The following is a 22,139-nucleotide window of genomic DNA, read 5'->3' on the forward strand; positions in this document are numbered from 1 at the left end:
TTTGGAACCCAGTCACCGCCACTGATATGTAATGGTTTCGTACAAATTTTTAGAATAGTTCTATAGATAGCCACTTCACCTTTTGCAGTGCTTGTAATTTCTTAGACTTATGTTGTTTGTGAGATAGAGGCAACATATTAAATTCTACTGATTACCAGTGTATATTAACTTCTTACTTTTTCGATGTTTGTTTTAGCTCCGTAAGTTTTAAAGTAGCTTAGCAACTGATTTTTCTAGAGTTTAGTCTTCTCTAATTTCTAAAAATCTCCTGTTGTCTAATTTCTCATGTTCACTGCTCGAAGTGGGGAGAACGTGAGGATGTCATCCCACAACTGGGATAATTTGTGTAAGCGTGCCCCCATGTGCAGCAGCTGCCCCTTACATTTTTGCTAAGTCTTGTCTACTAAGAAAGGTAAACTTCCTCCCCCCCCCCCCCCGCGGGCCAGTTTCGGCATCCAGGTAGTAAGAAATCAATGACTATTAGTACAGCAAGGTTTACAAGCTATTACAGTTGTTGTAAATTAGTGCTTAAAATATTTAATCTTGTAAAAGGGGGGCGAAGGATCTCAGTTTCAGTGCCCGTTTCGATGACGTTGCAATTTACCAGAGCCGCCTATGTATAGGAAATGAACAGGGGCGGATTAGGGCCGGGCGACAACCCGAGGTACTGGCCCTATAGTTTAAAGTGGGATCCGAACCACAATGTGACTCCCCCGGGTGCGCATTTTCTTTTTCCAGTCAACTTGTGAATGAGGTTTCATTTCTTGCTCTCTGATTGGCTGTTGGAAAGTTACGGTGCTGTGATTGAGAGAATATCTTGTTTGCGCTGTACGTTAGGTTAGGTTAGGTTACATTAGATTAGAAAGCAGCAAATTTGCGCTAAAAAAATAGGCAATAAGCCATTCTCACAATCACAGCACAGTAAGTTTCCAACAGCCAATCAGAGAGCAAGAAATGAAACCGCATTCACAAGTTGACCAGAAAAAAAATTCTCCCCACAGGTACTTGGCTTTTGTTTTGAAAAAATATGGATTTTTTTTGTTGATAAATATTAATATAAGTTACTACTGCATAATATAATAAGTATATTGTAAAATCATGTAGAAATTAAAATGAGAGATTACTGTTATTTTGTTACAGTAGTTTATATTATTATGTAGCTAATAAAGAAACTCATACTTACATTAAACGTGGTATAAAATGGCGGCGATTGGGTTCCAAAACTGTGGGGGGGGGACAGAAATGCCAAAACTGGGGGAAGATAGTTTATTTCCCTATGTAGATACGTTTCAGCATAGTAGGGGGGCAAAGATGGCGACGCCGCCACTGGTGGTATACGTATATAAGGTTTTAATGACGAAAAATAATAGCCTTAGTTTTAAAATACTTAAGTATTATTATTATTAAAATTAGTCATTGAAGCCGTAAATATATAACATGGTCATGTTAGGACCAGGGTAGAAAGAAAGGGGGCAGAATGGGAAGACCTCGCCGGGTCAAAGTTTTATTTTGAGTCGCGCCTGAAAATGAAACTTATCTTTTGAAAGCAACACATTCATAATAGTTATGTATAGGGAGATGATTTTAAGGTGCAAAATTATGATAGGTAAAGGCCAAAAAAGTTCTGAAAATGTTTTCAAAGAGGTGCAAAAAAAAGTGCTGATTCAATGCTCTCCTTTTCTGCGCCTTCTGTATATAATGCGCGCGGACCTCATAGAGAACTGTAGTTCTGCAGAATCGGTTTTGTTGAAGTTTGTTTTTCTCTCGCGGGTTTTGCTACATTCTCTTGGGAACTATTGAAGCTGGAATGATTATATTATACCATTTTATAGCTCTCGTTCTGCTCTACAAAGTGAGACTATGGGATTTTATGTAGCTGCTCAAGAAGAGTGAAAATCATATATTTTTCTGTCCAATTTTTTAACAAGACATGAAAGAAATGGAAGGAAAAAGGTGATGAAGCATGAAGGAGAGGGTAAAACTGGAATAATTGTGCTAATCTCACGAAAACATGTAAACAAGTGCAACAAAGTTCGTTTTACTTGATTTCATGTCCTAAAATACATATCTCAAAGGAATCGGTATGAAAACAGCTATATTTTTGGAAAGATGCTGCACCTTAAAATCCGTTCCCTAGCTCTGCACTACAACACGGGGTTGTAAAAACCAAAGTAGAAGTCGAATTACTTTCGGAACAGCTCCGGTGAACTGCGCGAATCTGTCTAGCGGGCCTAGTGGGCGTGTAGAACCTGAGCAACGGGCTTAGCGATAGGTTCTGGGTTGAGATGACGTCAGAGGCTCGGTCGGTTAATTGGCTGCTTCGAGAGTTGTGACTCGTTCCGATGCTTCAAATGCATAAGAGCCAAAGATGTTACGGAAATAATCTTCCTCTACATAGAACTGTACTGAATTCAAATTTTATTAGGTCTATAATAATACAATGAGTGAAGGGACATAAGAATTAGTTTACAAAGTGTGTGCAGTATTCTAGTTCAACCAATTGTACACTTTAGTGCAAGGAGATTAGTGGACAACATTGCAAATCAGTCTTAGTGGCTGTTAAAGTAGGCAAGAACTCCTGTGTAAGCCGCATTGTAGTCATTTGTTGGCTCGTTGCGCGTAGCATCTGGTCTCGTGTCCTCATAATTATCATATTGATCTGGACCTCCGGTCATGGCACCAGCTAGAACGTGGTAGTTTGGTTGGCTTCCAGTGTACACACTCCAGCCACACTGTGCTGGTGGGTCAGGGCAAGAACTGAAAAAAGTAGATATTATATTGTACAAACTATTGCCCAAAACTACAGATTGAAATTGAATTTGAGACAACAAATATTAAAATCTCATCCAGTGATTTCTGATTAAGGTCACTGAACTAAGTAATACAAAAATTAACAAAATATGGTAACAATGTCTATCCCGGTAACACAAAGTTTTCCATTCTTAACGCAGAGTTTTAGGATTAATGTTCAATACCCAACTGATCAGAGGATTCTGCCCTATAATCAACACTTTGCTCAGTACAATAATTTTATAGTTAATTAAAATACGAATAATTCGTCTTCAAACTGCAAGACCTTTTTTTAATAAATTTTACACATATGTGTGAAAAATAATTTCCATAGGAACCCATTGCCGTCCCAATACGAAAATAGTCAATTGATGTCTTCAAAACATATATATAAAAAATTAAAAAAGGTGTTTTTGAGATTTTCAAAAAACTTTCTTTCGAGTTTTATAAAAATTACAAAATTCAAATACCACAGTCATGTTGCATTTCAAATTAAAGTTCATTAAAAGCAGAAGAGGATGACACCAATTTGAACTCTCTAGGTAACATAGTTTTTTTATGTACAGCTGTTTAAAGATTTCAAAATGTCGTCTAATTTTGGGATTTTTTATTTTCTGAAAGTCAATAACTCAAAATCTAAGCAGCGAAAATATCTGAAATTTGGCACTTTTCGTCAACTTTACTGGTTCTACCACTGTACCAAAAATTTATCAATTTCTGAGATGTCAAGGTTCAGATCTTGGTTGATTTGTCATGGTAATAGTAATATAAAATTTCATTTTGTGTAGTAACAAGAATTATGAGAGGGAAAAAAGAAGAAAATATTCATAATACTCAATTGGCAGTTTCAGACCATAATTGTGTTTCTTATTACAACACAGACTTTCAGTAGAAAAACAAGATACGTATAATCTCAAATATTATAGGATTGGGCTCTTCTGAAATTGAAAATACTTTGGCGTTGTTGACAAGTTCAGACTTGAGTCCACTATTTAAGTAGAAACTGGAATCGCCTAGCTTCCTTTCCATAAATATCTATCATTTAGTTTATGAATAGTTATTTCTCTTTTTGTACTTTTTGACATTGCACAACTATCAAACTGTTATCCTTCATGGCCCCTTACGGCAGTTAAGATGATTATAATACTCTATCTCTGGTGAAATGTCTTCTTGTTACTTTATTAGCCATAGTAGACAATTGATGTAACTTACTGTCTGTTAATCACAGAAAGCAATATTATTTCTAATAAAATATCGCTACAATTTTACCATTTGAATTACATGAACATTTTGCAGATATTTCAGGTGGTACAAGTGCTCCCTCTGCCCCCTTGCGGGCGCCTTTGGTAACAACAATACAATTCTTAAGCTGTCTGTATTGCTTTAATGATGGGTATAATCAGCTTGTGTATTATAGAAATTAACACTAAATTTGTTTCACAGAAGTTGATTTTGTGTTTATTCAAGTAGGAAGTGCGAGACAAAGAATGTGCGACTAATAAAAACAAATAATACGGGAGTAACAGAAAGTGACGAGAATACAAACAATGAATCCTACAAATAATACTAGGAAGTGCAGGAACGTTTTTGATTTTGGTAGGGTGGTATAAAGTTTAACCTCCACATATATACAGGGTGGCGCATATTGTATCTACCACTATCATTTGGCAATCTTTTCGGAACGCAGGTGCGCATGCGCAGAAGTCTTCCATGCTTTAGTCGGGTCTTTCTTATCGTACAACGCAATACCAACCTTGCGTTCTGATGTCAGACTCGGAATGTTTACGTTGTAAGGTTAAGTCTGTTAGGTTTGGTTCTCTTAGCATAAATACACAGCAAATTTATTATTTATGCTAAGAGAACTAAAGGTAACAAGCTTAACCTAACACCTTAACCTAAGATCCGATCATATTCTTCCATTCTTAAATAATAATCAGGTTCTTACCATGGCAAACAGAAGGAAGTTGCACTATCTCTGTTTTATACGCCGCATACTGACAGAAGGTAAACCGCAGTACCTGTTTGAGAAGATGCATTCCCGTAGGGAAATCCATCAGTATGTTACCCGTAAGCGGAACAACTTCGATTTACCCCATCACTCTACCACGGCATACAAATCCTCTTTCTCCTTTTCGGCTCCCAAAGCATGGAATGATTTGCCTGCAAATATCGCTAGTGTAAAAAACCCATTATATTTTAAAGGTAAAATAAAAGATCTGCTGTTAATGGAACAATGGCAGAGTCGGGGCACATACTGAAGGTATCAAGTCACTCACTATAAGGAATTGTATTATTGTATTATTATTACTATTGTCTTTTTTATTTCTAGTTACACTTTTTTTTGCAACTAATTCCTATGTATTTTTTTCTTTCTTCATTTTTTATTTTTATTTTTATTATTATTATTATTATTATTACTTTACGTTTAGCTTACTGCTCCATAAGTTTTTAATCATCTCATATGTATTCTCACATTGACAAGGGTTAGGTGGCAGAGCAGCCCTTGGCTGAACCTCGCCCGCTGAATAAAGAAAATTTATTATTATTATTATTATTATTACCTTACGCATTGAGTCTAACAATGAAAGCAAATCGCAGAACGCAAGGTTGGTATCGCGTTCTGCGATAAGGGAAACCCTGCTTAGTCAGCTACAAGTCTCGCAAGCAGTCTCTCATGGACAGTTGGCCGGTTCAAGCACGGACCATGGCAGTGGAGGCTTTCATCCGAACGAGTTCCATTCAGGAGATGGATAATAAACCGTTTCGAGCAGGCCTCATCACCAGGAAGATATCAACTCGGGGCAAGCCCCGGCACGTATCGACCTGTTGGGTGAGATGAGTCAAGGCAAGGACTTACAAAACCCTTTCCTGCTCCCCCCAAAATATGCAATAGTTAGGCTAGGGAGTTCAATAAACTAGCCGATCACTAACTACGCACTGGTAATAATATGATCAGAGAGAGATCTGTCCAATGAGCGTTGCCATACAACCGTGTCACAACATGATAAGATGAGTCAGACAATAGAGCCAATGGCAGCGTGCAGAAACGGAAGTCTCCTGGTCATTGGAGGCGTATTCTCTGCCGCCATGATGCTTCTCAGTGTGTGTCCTGAACACACACGCATACACAAACACAAACACGCACACATTGTGGAAGATTTTAAAACATTGTTATTGAAATGTAAATACGTGGTGTGAAGTATTACACTACATAGCTGAACCATTCGATTCAAATCCGGGGATCAGGAAGCCCATTCCACGGATCCCCTACGTCCAATCCATTGAAGGAAGTTCTAATCCAGCCGTTGACGTATCTGAGTACCAAAATGGGGTAGCGCCCCTCCTTGCATGAACCACTGCGGAGAAGTAATGAGCCTCCCAATATATATATATATATATATATATATATATATATATATATATATACACACACACACACACGGTTATCAATGCTGCTAGGACGTGTAACAACCCACATGATACGTAATGTTCTCTATGTGATGTGATAACTAGAAATTACATATTCAACAATATTTTTGTAATGGATTGTTGCAAACTTACGCTGCTCTGTTGTGAACATGTGTTGGTGGATTGGTTCCCCAGCCAACAATGAAACTCCTTCCAGTGCTTCCCAGAGCATAGTGGAGCTGCTCCTTGGCAAAGTTTACATACGTATTGGCATCCCCCACACCAGCATTTGCTGCCTGAAAATATAAAAGAGATGAACTTTCTTAAAATGTTGTCCTCAAAAGGGGCGTCGCCACCGGGTGGGCTCTAGCCCACTGTAAATAATGTTAGCCCACCCTTATCTCCAGTCAAATAGCTTATAATCTGTCCCGACTATCTCTGGAGTAAGGCCGAGTGGGCAGAACGAAGCAGTACACGCTGCTGCTGCAGTCACTTTCCCCCTCCACGCAATCCCATTCCCTTTCACGTATTCATTGGTGAAGCCGTTAGCGTCACTACTTGCACAGAGCATTGTTTTCCTTCGCTAGCTCCAGAGATAACCGAGACAGAATATACGTTAGAAATACAGTAAACCCTCGTTAATCAGGACCCCGATAAGCCGGACTTCGCTTAATCCGAACAGGAAAAAGGTACAAAAAAAGCAGAATGCAAGGTTTTAAATGTGGCTAGAAGTCAACAAGAGAACTTCCCAAAGAAAAGCCAGTCAACCACTGATGAAATTCTGTTTCCCGCAGACTTTGTACTGTACTGTATAGTGTATTTAGGCCTATGCCCTTTAAATACACCATAAGAAATGTGTGTTGTTGCTTTAAACGGAGTTTTAATTCTCTTTCTACCGGTCCTTTATGTTATTTCAGTTAATCCGGACTTTCGTTAAACCGGTTAACTTATCCCCCCATTAGTCCGGATTAACGAGGTTTTACTGTACTCAGATTTATAATAGAGCAGGAAACAAAATGAAACAGTGAGAAAGAATGAGAGAAATAGAGAGACAGAGGATAAAGGAAAAGAAAAATAAATCAGAGGAGAACAGTCAGAGAAAGAGAGAGAAAACAAGAAGAAGATAGAAAGAGATAAGGAGAAAGAAAAAAGTAGCAGAGTAGGAAGAGAGAAACAGAAAAAGAAAGAAACGGATTAGATGGGGAAGACTTGAATTCTTGTTAGATCAAACTGAAGACTACAACTGAATACAGACGTTCTATATTTTGATGGGAAAACAATGTAAATACCGAATGAGCAGAGAAACTTGAAATCTAGCCAATACGGACATACTTCAAACTTTTGCCATAGATGTCTCTGTGCGCTGAGAACCAAGAGTGTCCCCTAACGGGTACTTTCGGAACCACTTCCTCCATGCGAGGCGATTTTGAATGAATTGCTTTGAATGATTTGAATAAAACAGGCAGATGATTTAGAAAAGCACTAGATATCTCCCCAGTTATCTCACATTTACTTTATTGTTTTATTACAATATTACTCATAAGTACCAACAATAACAGCGCATCATTAAGTTCAGATTCCATTATCTATGGAACATATGAATGAAACCTACATGAATAGCATACTATTGAGAACTTACCTCCAGACAAATGAATCCGATATTGATGGCCCATCGGAGCGTGCCCCATTCTCTAATGTAAACCAGTCCTTTTGGAGTTCTTTGTTGCTCGTTGATCATATAGTCGCAGAATTGTTGAATTTGTGAAGTATACGTGCTCTTTTTGGTTATCTGAGCCAGGAGAACCTACAATTCACAGAGAAAATTAATTCCATGCAGTAAAATTTACTTGACCATAGAAGAAATTCTGTTCGATATCAGATAAATACAATACGATTACTATGTGTGTGTGTGTGTATATATATATATATATATATATATATATATATATATATATATATATGTATGTATGTATGTACGTACATAATCACTATGCACTAAAATGCGAACCTGCTCAGGAGCTCGCTAAAAGAAGGCTGGGGGGGGGGGTTAAACCCCATTTCGATCTCTTCTTTTAATTGGGAAATTTGTTTAATTCGTTCAATTTTGCAAATCATAATTGCAATCAGAATGAGAATATAACCCTTCCTAGAAAATTTATGAGTGGGTTTATGGGTTTGAATATTCATATGTGGAAAATCTTAATAATCTAAAACCTGGATTATGAATAATCATAATAGGCTACCTAGATTCTGAAGAACGAAATACCAGAAATCTTAATAGCTGAATACAACCAATTACTGGATTGGTTGATTTGGTTTATTTACCGTCGCATTTCTTCCATTTTGACTAATCTGGGCAATGGAGATGAATGGTGATTTATGGAATGGTTTGTTTTGTTTTGCTTCGCTTTTCTGCCAGTTTTCGCTAATCGCGAAGATGAGGACGAATGATCATAAGATGATATTAATGCGAGGACAATCACAAAGACATGGAAATAAAACAACATAGGCCTCGCAGAGGATTATACTAGCTGTGAGTCCAGCCAGGGCCTCGTTAGTCTGCAACAATGCAGTCTAGGGTGTACTGTTGGAAGTGAGGTTGAATTTTGGGTGTCTTAAGCCCCAAAATACTGGAATTTTGAATAATCTTATAGGGGGCATTATTAAAAATATAATACTGAGATCCTGAATAATAAAATGATGTGAATTATAAATTGCAGAGATTCTGAACAATAAAATACCGGGATTTTTAATAAATAAATACTGAAATTATGGACAATCATGAAATAAAATTCTGAATAATACTTGGATCTTTAATAATGCAATAGCAGTATACTGACTTTTAAAGTAATGTGACACTGAATAATTGATTGTGGAAATTCTGACTAACCAATGCCTCTATTCTGAATAATTGAACTCTGAGACTACACTATTTACCTTGCATATGTTCTATAAGAGGGGCCACGAAAGTAGGCGACTAGACAGAGAGCGCTGGTGTCACGTGTGGTTTCCGCACACGATGTAAAAAACGTTCACAATGCAGGTTTGCCTAGTCCAAGAATTCACAGTCCTTCTAAAACGGAAACAGACTGGTGATGCCATTTTTGTGTCACGTACTACACGGATTACAGAACGAGTTCATACAAATTCAGTGGTGAAACAGGTCTATGTGGCAACAGTGCAAATTCTGTCAACCGCCTCATTCCATGTCACTGACTGTAGCCAATGCATTTACCTGAACACCGGCGTGTTTGTTGTCCCATCCAAAATCTACAGCCCTGAAGCCAATGCCCATGCTCTGGTAGTAATTCTCAGCAGCGGTGAGGTAACTTTGCTCTTGCGTTGCTTTGTACAGCCACACAGCACCCCAGACGATCTCGTCGTGATAATCATAAGAGCTGCAAGTTAAATTAAGCAAAAGTTCTTGATATATTTTCTTATTTTTAGAACTGAAATGTTCCAAAAATCTATACATTTTTCCACAAAACAATGTTGCCATAATCAGAAAACACAATAACCCTTTGGTTTTGCAAAATTTCCTTTTTGTTCAAATTTTCTCTACATCTTAAAACACTAAAATTTCAATCACAAAACCTTAGCAATTATTATTAGTCGTAGTAGTACTGACTCTTAGAAAATATTTATTGATTCACAGAAATATTAGGTTTAGAGTGGAATGGATGAGAAAAATAAGAAGATTTTAGAAGTTAGATAATAATGATTGTTTCCAAACCAAATTAATTTTTAATAGTGGTTCATTTTTTGCGGGTAGTAAAAGTTGGCTATGAAAGAATGGAAAATGTATTTCATACTCTAATGTATCAAACCAATAGCTTAAAATATTCGTGCAATTTTGATGTCTTTCATTAAATTTCTCTTTTCCCATTTTCGCCGAAAAGATTATAATTGTATAAACTATAAAGTGAATCTTTCTACAAAACATATAGATTGAAATGCTAATGATTTAAGTAAATCTGATATATTAAAATAAAGTTTTACTTACTGCTAGGCTAGATCCCTCATGAAGCATTGGAACTTTGAACACAAATTAATGTACAATGTATACACAGAGTGAGACAAGGCCGTACGGAAGATGTTTCTCTCAGGGAGAAGCAGTGGTGAAAGTGGAGGGGGCTGACTGAGGTGATGCTTTCCCCCAATTAAGAAAATTCTCATAATGCATCAAAGATCACTTCATCTACTGTCTTTCATGGTACTGTATGTACTGTCTATCTATGTTTTTAAGCTAGAATTTCACAATTTGAATTACAGTAAAACCTCGTTAATCCGGATTAAAGGGGGGATAAGTTGACCGGTTTAACGAAAGTCCAGATTAACTGCAATAACCTAAAAAAACAGTAGAAAGTGCATTAAAACTCAGTTTATAGCAACAAAACAGTTCTACTATTATGGTGTATTTAAAGAGCATAGGCCTAAATACACTATACAGTACAGTACAAAGTCTGCGGGAAACAGAATTTCATCAGTGGTTGACTGCCTACTCTTTGGGAAGTTCTCTTCTTGACTTCTAGCCACATTTAAAACCTTTCATTCTGCTTTTTTTGCCTTTTGCCTTTTGCCTTTTGCCTTTTGCCTTTTGCCTTTTGCCTGTCCGGATTAAGCGAAGTCCAGCTTATTGGGGTCCGGATTTACGAGGTTTTACTGTATATGAAGTCCCTCCTGTACATAGCATTTCCTACTATCTATACGATAACTAAAACTAACCAATAAACCAACATAAATTAATCCATAACTACTATTAACAAGTTTAATTAATTACCAATCATACAAATGCACAGTAAATTTACAAGAAATCTTAAGACTTGTTCCGGTCACCAGAACGGTCTATTAAAATAATACAAACTAAAAATTATTAAATGTAGCTATGTATAGAATCTCCATGTATTTTCTTTTCTTTTTTTTTGTACTTGTATTTTATGTATGAAAATAAAGATGAGAAGAAGGAGGATAAAAAGGCGGGGGAACCGTTTAAATTCAGGAAACTGACGTCCTGGTTTATTTAAAGGTACCAGGACATTAAGAGCATACCCTCGAAAGTACGCGGGTGGAGGTGGGCTACTTCGGGAGGTTCCCCCCCTTCAGATATGTATATGTGTTTCAAAAAGTATTATTTTATACTCACTCAATATGTTCTGCACTACTGTCTGCTTCATGTTCTAATTACAAAGTACGTATTATATCCTGATTCATTCCATGAACTAGTGTATCTTGTATATCAATTAAATTCAGAAGGAAAAGCTTTGTAATGAGATGTAGTGAAAATGTAGTGATCCAATGAAATGTATGATAAAGTTATGAATGTATACATTCTAAAGGTCAATAAATATGTAAATATGTATTATATGAAGTCTTTCCAGATATTTCAGGGAGGACAAGTGCCCCTCTGGCTCTCCTCAACGGGCGTCCTTCGGGTGAGGTAAATGACAGGTTATTTAAGAAAACAAAACGTGTACACAAGCATACACATGATTGATATGTAATGGTTGCAGCCAGGGTGCAAAATCCTAATGGGGTGGGATGGAGGATTTCTCCCCCGCACAAACAATCTTGTCCTCAAAAAATCCCCACCAAATTTGTTTGTGGGGGGGGGAGTTTTTGTTATAACAATGAAAAGGTAATCAATTAATTTTGACTTCAAATATACTTTACTAAAAATAACATCGAAGCAACACACAAAGCATTGTGTTTGTTAGTGTTGCATGCTTTTTTCTATCTCTCCCCCTCTCTCTCTCTTTCCCACCCTTTCCCTCCCTCTCAGCCTCTCTCTCTTTTTCAAGGGATAATTGACAGATCCACGTCAATAACAATATTCACAGAATAGAAACAAGAATACAAGTTAAATATAATTATGAAATAAATTAATTTGTAATTTATTAGCATTGGAACCAGTTAGTAAAGGGATTACTTTGCTACTTTATATATATATATATATAATGTTTGTGTATAGATTAAGATCTTTCTCCCCCCCCCCCTCCCCAGTCTTCAATGATTTTGCACCCTGGCTACAGTTACAGCATATGTTCAATATGCGAACCATCTGCTTCAATACTTACTCCAATTCGACTCTCTCAATTGTAGGACTAGTGTGTTAGTGCTAGCGTGGTAGGGGTGATTTTGGATATGACACCTGTGATTCTTTCCTTGCGGGGGTTCAGACTCTTAATTTTCTTAGAGTGCACGACGGCCTTTACGTGCTCCCACATCTAAAAATCCTGGGATATTAGGTCTGGCGACCGTGGTGTCATTCACTTGTGCCTGACTTGTGCCTCACCCTAGCGTGTCATTCTCATTCGAGTAAATGCGTTTGACATTGGATATCGTAATTAGATTGTGACACGAGACTTACTTGTACCACAAAGCAGCATCGGGTATTGACGCCGTGTATTTTCCTCTGTAACCATCTGACAGCTCGTACATTGTTCTTGCATGTGATAGCAGCTGGGACGAGTAGCTTGCGTCGTAGGACTTGAAGACCATAGAAGCTGCTGCAAACGCAGCCGCAGTTTCACCAGCAACGTCAGAGCCTGGTAGAAACAAATGACAATCATTTCAATCTAAATTATGCGAAAGAATAAGCTATTAATGTTGTGTTTCAATATTCAAAATTATTCTTCATTTGCACCAGTTCATCACGCACTCTTTGGTATGTCTTACAACTACAATAATGCCTATGTTCGTTGAATATCAGTAGCATACATATTAGCTTAAAGAATTTAAGTATTTAACCTGCACACTGTACTGATGAAAGTTATCGTAACATTTGCAAGAATATATTCGTCGTGGCTGTACACCTCATAACGTATGGTCCCACAACTTCCATATAGCACCTACCCTTTTTAGTGGTATGACTTTACTTACTCCCTCTGTCCCATAATTATAGTCCGGTATGCCAAAATGGTATTTTTTTATTTATGTTCTTTTGGATACTTGATCGGCCAATTTGTACTGATCCTTGAGTAATAACGTTGTATGACTCATTCCCGTGTTTCATTTTCTGCTTCTGTATACACCAATGTCAAAGTTTGAATATCGGGCAAGTATTATGAGACAACAAACAAAAGTGTACCGGACAATAATTATGGGACAGAGGGAGTAGTTATTTATTATTTAACAAAGAATTACAAATACAGCGCTAGTCATTTTTCATTGTAATGTATAACATTAGAAAAAGAACAACATAGACAATAATTACATGCGATAAAGAGCCTTAAACGTTTTTGCACAACAACCTTTTAAAACGTGCCTGATTTTCAAAAATATCTATTTGACTTGTTGGATTATTGAATTGGCTGGGTAGTCTGTAGCACAGGGAATGCTGGATGAGGCATAACCTTGGCTTCTGAGAAGCAAGATGTTAAGTGCTTCTTGTTGTGCGAGAGGGAATTTCTTGCAGAAGGCGGTCATTTCTGATGGTACCATAACTATCTTGTGCAGGAATACATGGTCTGCCAGTTTATGTGTCTCTTGAGGAAGTTAGATATTTAAGATTTTCAGAAGAGTGTTTAGTGGATGGAATTCGGTGACGAACAATGGCCAGGTAGAAATTTAGAACAGAATTTAGTCTATATAAATTTTAAGCATACCATGCACCAGATCGGAGAACAGTAATGAATTTTAGGTGAAACGAAAGATTTGTATAAGTGCTGAGAGCAGACAGGTTGTTTATTTCAGTAAAACTATAGAGTAGACCCAGCATACGCATGGAACCCTTGGTGTTTGCAGAGATGTATTCAAATATGAGGCCCAGGTCCTTCCGTGCGGCAACTCTTTGAATACAATTGAGTGTGTATTTTTACGTGCAAGATCCCTGCGCAGCTGCCATTCGGACAACCAATAGGATTTGTTTATATTCGCGTCGTTCTTCATAGGCGTAGCAAGGAGTGGGCGAAGTGGGCGACCGCCCGTGGCGTCGCACCTGAAGGGACCTCGCGTCCCACGGCTTACAGAAAAAAAAACATTGTAATAAATAGAGGTAAAGGTGGTATTATGAGCCATTCATATATTATGAGCCCCCCTAATATCTGTTCATGGAGGGCGCTCAACCTGGAGGCGACGATTTGAACTGATAGTTTAGTAATGCCTTTTGCCGCCAGAGAATTCTCGTTCAGTTGCAGCTGATAGTTTATGAGTGAACGTGTTCTCTTTGTTTTCTCGATCTGAAAAACTTTGAAAGGTAAGTGTTTTGCTTTTAATTGCAGTACTTATTCATTTAAACTCATCGTAGTGTATTATTGCATTGGATAAAGCATGTTTAAAAGATTGTCTTTGTGTAGATACTATGTAATTTTGCAAGTAACAAAGATTCGTTATGCGTGTTCCAATTCCAATATGGCGAGGGTTGTAACATGAGCCCCCATCGTGCTTGGTATATGAGCCCCCAAATTTTAAGGGGCTCATATTATATACACTACAGAAGTGGTTTCAACTTTGTCTTTTCAGATGCCAAGAAAAGTGCTAGGTCCAAAAAACAAGACCAAAAGAATAAAACTGGAATACTGAAGATATGGTTAAGGCGATCAAGGCTGTAAGAAACAAAGATATGGGATTGGAAAAGGCATCAAAAATGTTTCTTGTTCCAAGACCTACTCTTCAAAGACTTGTTCGAGTTGACAAACCACCGGAAGAATCCGCTTTAACAAAATTAGGGAGAAAACCTATAATGGGCGAGGAGCTGGAAACAGAGTGAGTCGAGTATTTACTTATGATGGAAAGTAAATTCTGTGGTCTTACCAGACAAGATGTTCGCAGAGTAGCTTACCAACTGTGTCAAAGAAATGGAATTAATCACCCATTCACAGAAGAGGGGTTAGCTGGTAGAGCTTGGTTCGACCACTTCATGAATCGTTATAACAATGTTTTATCTCTTTTGAAACCTGCTGCGACATCGTTTTCAAGAGCAAATGGCTTTAACAAAGAGGCAGACGATAATTTCTTTGATATCCTGGAAGCCGAGTACGCCCGGCAGATAGAGTATTTAATGTCGACGAGACAGGAATATAAGTTGATAATGATCAACAGCCTACTGAAAAAATACAAACTAAAACAAAGCATGCAGTGAAACCGAAGCTTCATCAAGATTCAGATGAGGAATCCTGTGAATCAGATATCGATTTTGGGGAATCTGTCTCAGAAACACCAATCGGAGTGGAAAATCCCTGTGATGAAGAAGCAGTTTGTCTGTTCTTTGAGGGTCTATTTTCGGCTGATAACCGAGGAGAACTGTGGGTGCAATGTCTCATCTGTGAAATGTGGGCACACAACGATTGCGCTGGATGCTAGAAGGATATTTACATTTGCGACTTTTGTAAATAGGCATTACAAAGAAACAAAATAAAACTTTTTAAATGGTTTCTTAATGACCCTCTCAATTCATTCTTAATGACACTTTCCATTGGTTTTGTAATGACTTTTTCAATGATTTTGTTATGAACTCTTTTATGGTATTTCACATCATAATATATTTTTTAAGGTTTTGTAATGAATAAAATGTTGTTTGTATGATTCAATTTTTCATACATTTTTCCAAACCAGTTATTCTATTATTTTTTCCTAGGGGCTCATATTACCAGCACAAAAACTTTTTTTCCACAAAATGACTTGTTTTGTATTTTATTTTTTTTCATATCCTTAAAGTTGCTCAAATTGATTTATATTTTAACAGTAGTTTTATGAAATGTTGTAGTTAAAGTTATAATAAGAATCTGAACAAAAAAGATAAAAATCAAATTTTAAAAAATACAAAACAAATGGGGGCTCATATACCTCTAGAAGCGGGAAAATATATGGAAATTGCTATTTTTTATGGCCGATAGAACTACAACATTCTGTTTTTAGCCGATTATAAATTGTAGTTAAACTTTACAATTTGAATGAATACGTCAAATATTTAATATTTTTAATAAACCAGACGTAGTAGCAGTCTGATTTTGGAAGCCACGCCGCTATAAACAAGCTGTGAATAATTTCTCGTATCGAATCTGTTATTGTTCGTGTCTCGCATTTAAATGAAAGTCGGAAGTGATCGTTTAAATATCAATGGGAATCAAAGTTAAGATTTTGTATCGATTCCTAGGCAACAAATGCAGACTGATTGTTGTGACATCGTGAACTGTGACAAGAGATTAGTAATTTTTGCTCGCTTTGTGAGCTCTCCACCATATTTGAAATTTAGTAGCTGGGTGCAACCAGATACGGGTAAATGGTGCAGTGATAGTACGTACAGTTGTCCGCAGGGAAAGGATTTATATGTAAATACATATTTATGTATGAAGCTGAAATCAGTTATATTTTGCATTATCTTTGCGCATCATGGCATGTAAACTCGAGAAATTCAGTTTTTATTTTCCATATTTGCACATATATTAGGTCTTGGCTCATATTTTACATATTTTAGGTATTTTTTACGTATTATTTCCACATTTTAGAACATCAACATATACTCCATATTTGTGATATAATACATGCCTGCCCCTGTGTGACCGAAAGAGTTGTGTGAATTTTTTGCGAATATCTGACAAATTTGAAATACACTCCCATTACTTCTTGTGATATTGAATGCATTTATAGTCAATGATTCACGTTTAAACACAATAAAATTTTGTAATTCATTGTTTTGGAAACTGTATTTTATGTAGGTCGTCTTGTGTCTTATTTTTATTAAAAAAGTAATTTTTTTACAATTTTAAGTCCATATTTAACTCCATATTTTGGTGAAAATATAATATTTACATATTTAGCACATTTTACTACATATAAATCCGATCTCTGGTTATCAGTAATATAGAGTAGGGATCGCGATATGGAAATAATATTCTTATTCGGAGGATATAAAAGAAAAGAAAAGACTGAAACAGCAAAGCAGAATAAAAGCTTAGGTGTGTAACTGATGAAATATTTTAAAACGAATGTAAGGAAAAGTGTTACGATTTCATCTTGAAAGAAAATTACAATCAAGCTTTCTTAAATTGCATCTCAACCTTGCAACTTATCAACTCAAAAATACGAAAAATTATTTAAAGACTCCATAGAGAAAACATTGTGTTAATCCTAACATTAATTCATAATCAGTAATTTTATTTTTTTATTATTTAAATTTGATAATATTTTTCTGACAAAGAGACTGAACATTTTGTATCGATTCACATTGAGATTTCAAATTTAAAGAACGGATGGGGGCCTCAAATTCTAATCTCGCCCAGGGCCTCGCGATATGTAGCTACGCCAATGTCGTTCTTATAGCGTAGTAATTCTAATATTGTAGACTGGAAACTCTATCACTCATCAATTTTTAAAAATTACAATTTTTTTTGTGTGAATTGTTGAGATGTTTCGCAAAAAACGGAAAGATGTATTCTGTATTTTAAACTAGCTGGAAAACAATAAAGGTTATTGAAACAGTCGCCACATGATCATTGCCAAAAATTAAATAATGTAAAATTATAAGGTATTTTAGGGTCTAGATCATGGAAAAATTATGAATGAACTGTTATTGGTACATACAAGAAGTATACAGGGTGTCCACATGAAACCTCCCTGATTTCAAATTACAATTGTGAGTACACTACTCGACATAGAGCCTTGCTGTTTGCGGCATCATGTAAAGTAACTTAAGAAGCTTGTTTTAGGTGCTGAGTAATTAGCAACAACGACGACAGCACAAGAGAGAGCGATCATTGCGTGGTGGGGTATGGTGTAACGAAATCGCCAATTTCAGTCGAAAGACATTTCAGACTTGCGTTTGAACGGGAGCCACCAGACATAAAGACAATTAAGGATCGGTATGACAAGTTCCTAGTCAGTGGGAGTGTTAACCGACAATCAGGTCACCAGTGGTTCAAGATCGAGTAGAAGTGCACTATTTAAAAAAAAAAAAAAAACTTTTGGAGTTGCTTTCCATGTCGAATAGTTTCCTCAGAATTGTAATTCTAAATCAGGGAGGTTTCATGTGGACACCCTGTATAATAAACAAAGGGTCTCTACCGTACCTGGATGTTGTTCGTCAATGAACCAAGCTGGTCGCTCCATGGTCATATCCTCTGGTCTACCCCAGAAGCTGTGGTCGAGAGTCCCATTTCCCACCTGGGCGTAGAATTTATGAGGAGATACATGGGCCTTGATGAAGTAGTCCGTAGCCCATTTTATGGTGTTCAAGAAATATTGGGTTTGTCCTGAAATTGGAATTACAATCGAAATTACATTTTAGTGGTCTATAAGTCAATTCTGGATTCTCTTAGCAACATTACAACTGCACAAAAATTTAGGTAACCATTTTTTTTTTAAATAATGTCACCAAGATAACAACGGTTCTTACATGTAAATTGATTAACTATGAAAACATAAGAATGGGAACAGTGCATAGTTTTAAAAATTCATGAAGATTAATTCAAACGGCTACAAATTATGAACAAGTTTGATGTCATTTTCTATCAAGTTTAAACAAATAAAATGTCACTATCTTTTCTTGAAGCGAAGATATTTGACTGTAACAAGGGGGCAACTGGAATATAGCACCTCATGTATTACCATATTTACTCAAAATTAATGCCTGTGTGTGGGGGGTGGGGTGTCTGTGTGTGTGTGTGTGTGTGTGTGTGTGTGTGTGTGTGCACTGTACACACAACACATTGGAATGTAATGTACATCTCCAAAAAAAAGTTAATTATGTACAAGGTGTTCATGTTATGAATTTAATTTTATTTTAGAAAAATAACACAATTTTTACAACAATAGGTTTACGATATGAAATTAACGCTATTTGATACAATCAAGGGCGCCAGCAGGGAGGGGCCGGGGGGGCGCTTGCCCCCTGAGATTTCTGGAAAGAGTTAATGTAATTCGAATGATGACATTGTAGAGATATTTAACAACAATAAATTTTGTTTTCCGTGACTTACAAGCCATAAGTAACAGCAACTATTATTATTATTATTATTATTTGAAGTAGGGTTACATTTAAGCTTACAGTCATAGCATCTATACTAGCAAAAATGTTAAGGGAAATGCTTCCGTCTAAAGCTGGCTTATCAAACTGGATAATTGAATGCATTTTTAGTCTAAATCCGTGTGTGATGTTTAGAGATATATATTAGAGAAAACTGTCGCCAGAATACCTCCCGTTCCCTTCCTCTTCTCCCTCGCCCCACATTTTTTCTGGCGTCCATATTTGTCTAACTGTAATCAGGGTTGGCAAAATTTGTGTATTTTATGCGAATTCCTTCTCTGCGGCATCTTCAGAGACCTGACATCCTGACTACTTTGAACATTCAGTTACTGCAGACCCGACGCGATACGGCCGATATGATTTTTTTCTATAAAATCATCAGTAGAAAACTAAGATTTACAGAATTCAACTTCAGAGTTCCCTCTCGATCGACCCAAAACACTGAATTGTTCCACAACTCTACCGCTAGGCTTTCCCTTAAACAGCGCTCTCTGATCCACAGGGTGCCACAGTTCTACAATAAACTACCTATAAGCATCGACAGTTTTGCCCCTGAAAGTATTTTCCGATCTTCTCTAAGAACGAATATGGAAATCGTTTGTTTGTTTCCTTTTTATGTCTTATCTGTTTATGTGTATCCCTTTTGTATTTACCTAAAACCATATTGACTTGTTCTTGTTGATTTATTAGAATGTTCAGTGTAAATTGGTCTTACAAGTTCTGTATCTGAAATTTGACTAAATAAATAAAAAGAAACAAAAAAAACAGTTTTTGAACATGTTTTAAATGTTTTAAACAGGAATCGAAAAAACATGTTTTAAACAAATAAAACGTTTAAAACATAATGCCAAGAAGACTTATTTTCTAAGAATAATAATTAAAAAGAATCTCTTAATCACCCAAGGATAGACTGTGTTTTTATTATTGCCTAACTTCCTAAAATACATGTTTATGTTAGTCTTAAATCTCGCATGTTAGATGTTCCAGAACTCGTCAACTAACCCACAGTTGCCAAGCCCCACTCAGACCACTTTGTAGCTACTCTGTTTTTTTAAATACATTTTATCGTGAATGCAACTAAATATTGGCATTAACAACTATGTGCAGTGTGTTAAATGAGGAACAAAACTGTTTCATCCACATAGTATTCAATTTTAAAAATGTTTTAAACACTTGTAAAAAAAACAGCCAGATATTTTAAACGTGGCCCACAGGTATTCATCATGATATGTTTCTTTGTTAATCGATGTACATTTTCAGTCCCTGAACAGATTTCTATGCACAATAAACAAAATGACACGGATTGAATGATAAGGCAAAGTTACAAAACTCGCAAATAACCACAAACAATCAAACATGAAGTATCAAAATGTGTTTTAAACAAGTCTGACTTTGTTTTAAATGTTTTAAACATTTGTGAAAAACAAAGCCGTGTGTTTTAAACGTTTAAAACAAGTTGTTTAAAACACTTTTGTTTTAAATATGCCAACCCTGACTGTAATTAATAGTAATGCACTTTTCATGTATTTTAAAAACCAAGAAAAGTAAAATTAGAGTAAAAATTAATATGTTCCCTACATACCTGCAGCTTCGTACCCAGCCTTGTTAGATAGGAATCCCCATGACAATACAACCACTGTGTACGCCATTGGAAATCCAAATTTCACGAGATCACCAGCTGGAATTAAGAAAGTGAAATTTTCAATATAATCAGCCGTAATACAATTTATATGTTTTTATATGCTTCTAAAAAAGATGACTCTTTAATATCTCACTTCACATGGGAGTTTTTAATGTAATACTTCTCTTTTTCTGTTGATGGTGTTGTCGCTAACAAATTTCATTCTTCAGAAGAACGTATGACAAGATGACATTTAGCCAAAAGGTTCTCTCAGTGTAAAGAAGTTTTTGGCATTGTTAAATTGTCTGTTTTTGAAATGAACATGGGTTCATTCAGTGGCGGCGACTGGGTTCCAAAACCGCGGGGGCAAGGTGCCAAAACTGAGGGGGCAAAGACAGTATATTTCCCTTTGTAGATAAGGTTAGCATAGTGCGGGGGCAAAAGTGACGAAAAATGGGGGGTAACGCCCCCTCGCCCCACCCCAATCGCCTCCACTGGTTTCATACATTAACACCCTTTTCCTCAGCTGCGTCGCCCAAGAATTGGTAATGTTATAGATTTCCAAATATTCTCCAGCATGTCTTGTGCGACGTTTCCGATAGGACTCAGTGTGCGATTTCTGTCCGTGCGGATTCATCAAGGACAATGCTTACGTTTCTTCACTTCCACACACACTCCGCACATTCGGATTTTCAGCGCTGACTTCAGAGCTTAAGCATTTTCATTCGGATATTCACCGATGGATTCAGCCCTGAATCCATCAGATTCCACGTCTTCCACCACAAACGGGCTGGTGCAAGCGGTGGATTTTAGGAATGGACATTTCCACTCAATTTTTTTACAACAATTTTAAAAACTACACCCTGTAAAAATGACCCCTGCAAGTTCTCGCGTTTCTCTGCGTCCAGTTTAAGGCAGAAACGAGACTTCCAAAGTTGCGAGGCTAGCGTTGCGCTGAAAACACGCCGCCGCCATGTTAATACGTCACGCCTTAGAGAGAGCTCGTTTGTCGTCTGCTTCGAGCGTCCAGTTTACTGCGGGTAGCCCACGGTGAGCGAACATGTGCAGCAGTTTTACAAATCTGTACAGATTTAAATAATGGAAGAAGGAGCGATAGTGGAAAGGAAAGCTATGCTTTGTAATAATCATTCTTCCATGAAATATCCCTGCTGCTCACGTGGAAATAAATGAAAGGGTTCTGCTGCGTGCGTGTTCTCAGGTCATAAGAAAAATATTGCTCGTAAAATGGGTTGCTGACCAAACTTTCAAAAACATATATATTTTAAAATTATATTTGTCGAAATTTACCGTAACCTATGTAGTGCAAAATAAGAATATTCACATTCTTCACTTTATTTA

At 36.8% G+C, this 22,139-nt stretch overlaps 1 protein-coding gene across 2 annotated transcripts in view; it reads right to left on the reverse strand.

Annotated features, from left to right (window-relative positions):
- Positions 1-2,398: 2,398 nt before the first annotated feature.
- Positions 2,399-22,139, reverse strand: part of LOC146001955 (endoglucanase A-like) — a 29,564-nt gene continuing 9,823 nt past the window's right edge. For both annotated transcript variants that reach the window (XM_083139674.1, XM_083139673.1), the window contains exons 3-9: positions 20,742-20,837; positions 18,204-18,386; positions 12,566-12,743; positions 9,434-9,596; positions 7,838-8,002; positions 6,352-6,494; positions 2,399-2,757 (exon numbers count right to left, since the gene is read on the reverse strand). In XM_083139674.1, coding sequence (XP_082995800.1) covers positions 2,550-2,757; positions 6,352-6,494; positions 7,838-8,002; positions 9,434-9,596; positions 12,566-12,743; positions 18,204-18,386; positions 20,742-20,837 — 1,136 coding nt within the window. In that variant the 3' untranslated portion in view covers positions 2,399-2,549. The remainder of the gene's footprint in view (positions 2,758-6,351; positions 6,495-7,837; positions 8,003-9,433; positions 9,597-12,565; positions 12,744-18,203; positions 18,387-20,741; positions 20,838-22,139) is intronic.

Source organism: Lepisma saccharinum, chromosome 18 (assembly GCF_977018435.1).
Source record: "Lepisma saccharinum chromosome 18, izLepSacc3.1, whole genome shotgun sequence".
In the NCBI taxonomy this organism is placed as follows: Eukaryota; Metazoa; Arthropoda; class Insecta; order Zygentoma; family Lepismatidae; genus Lepisma; species Lepisma saccharinum.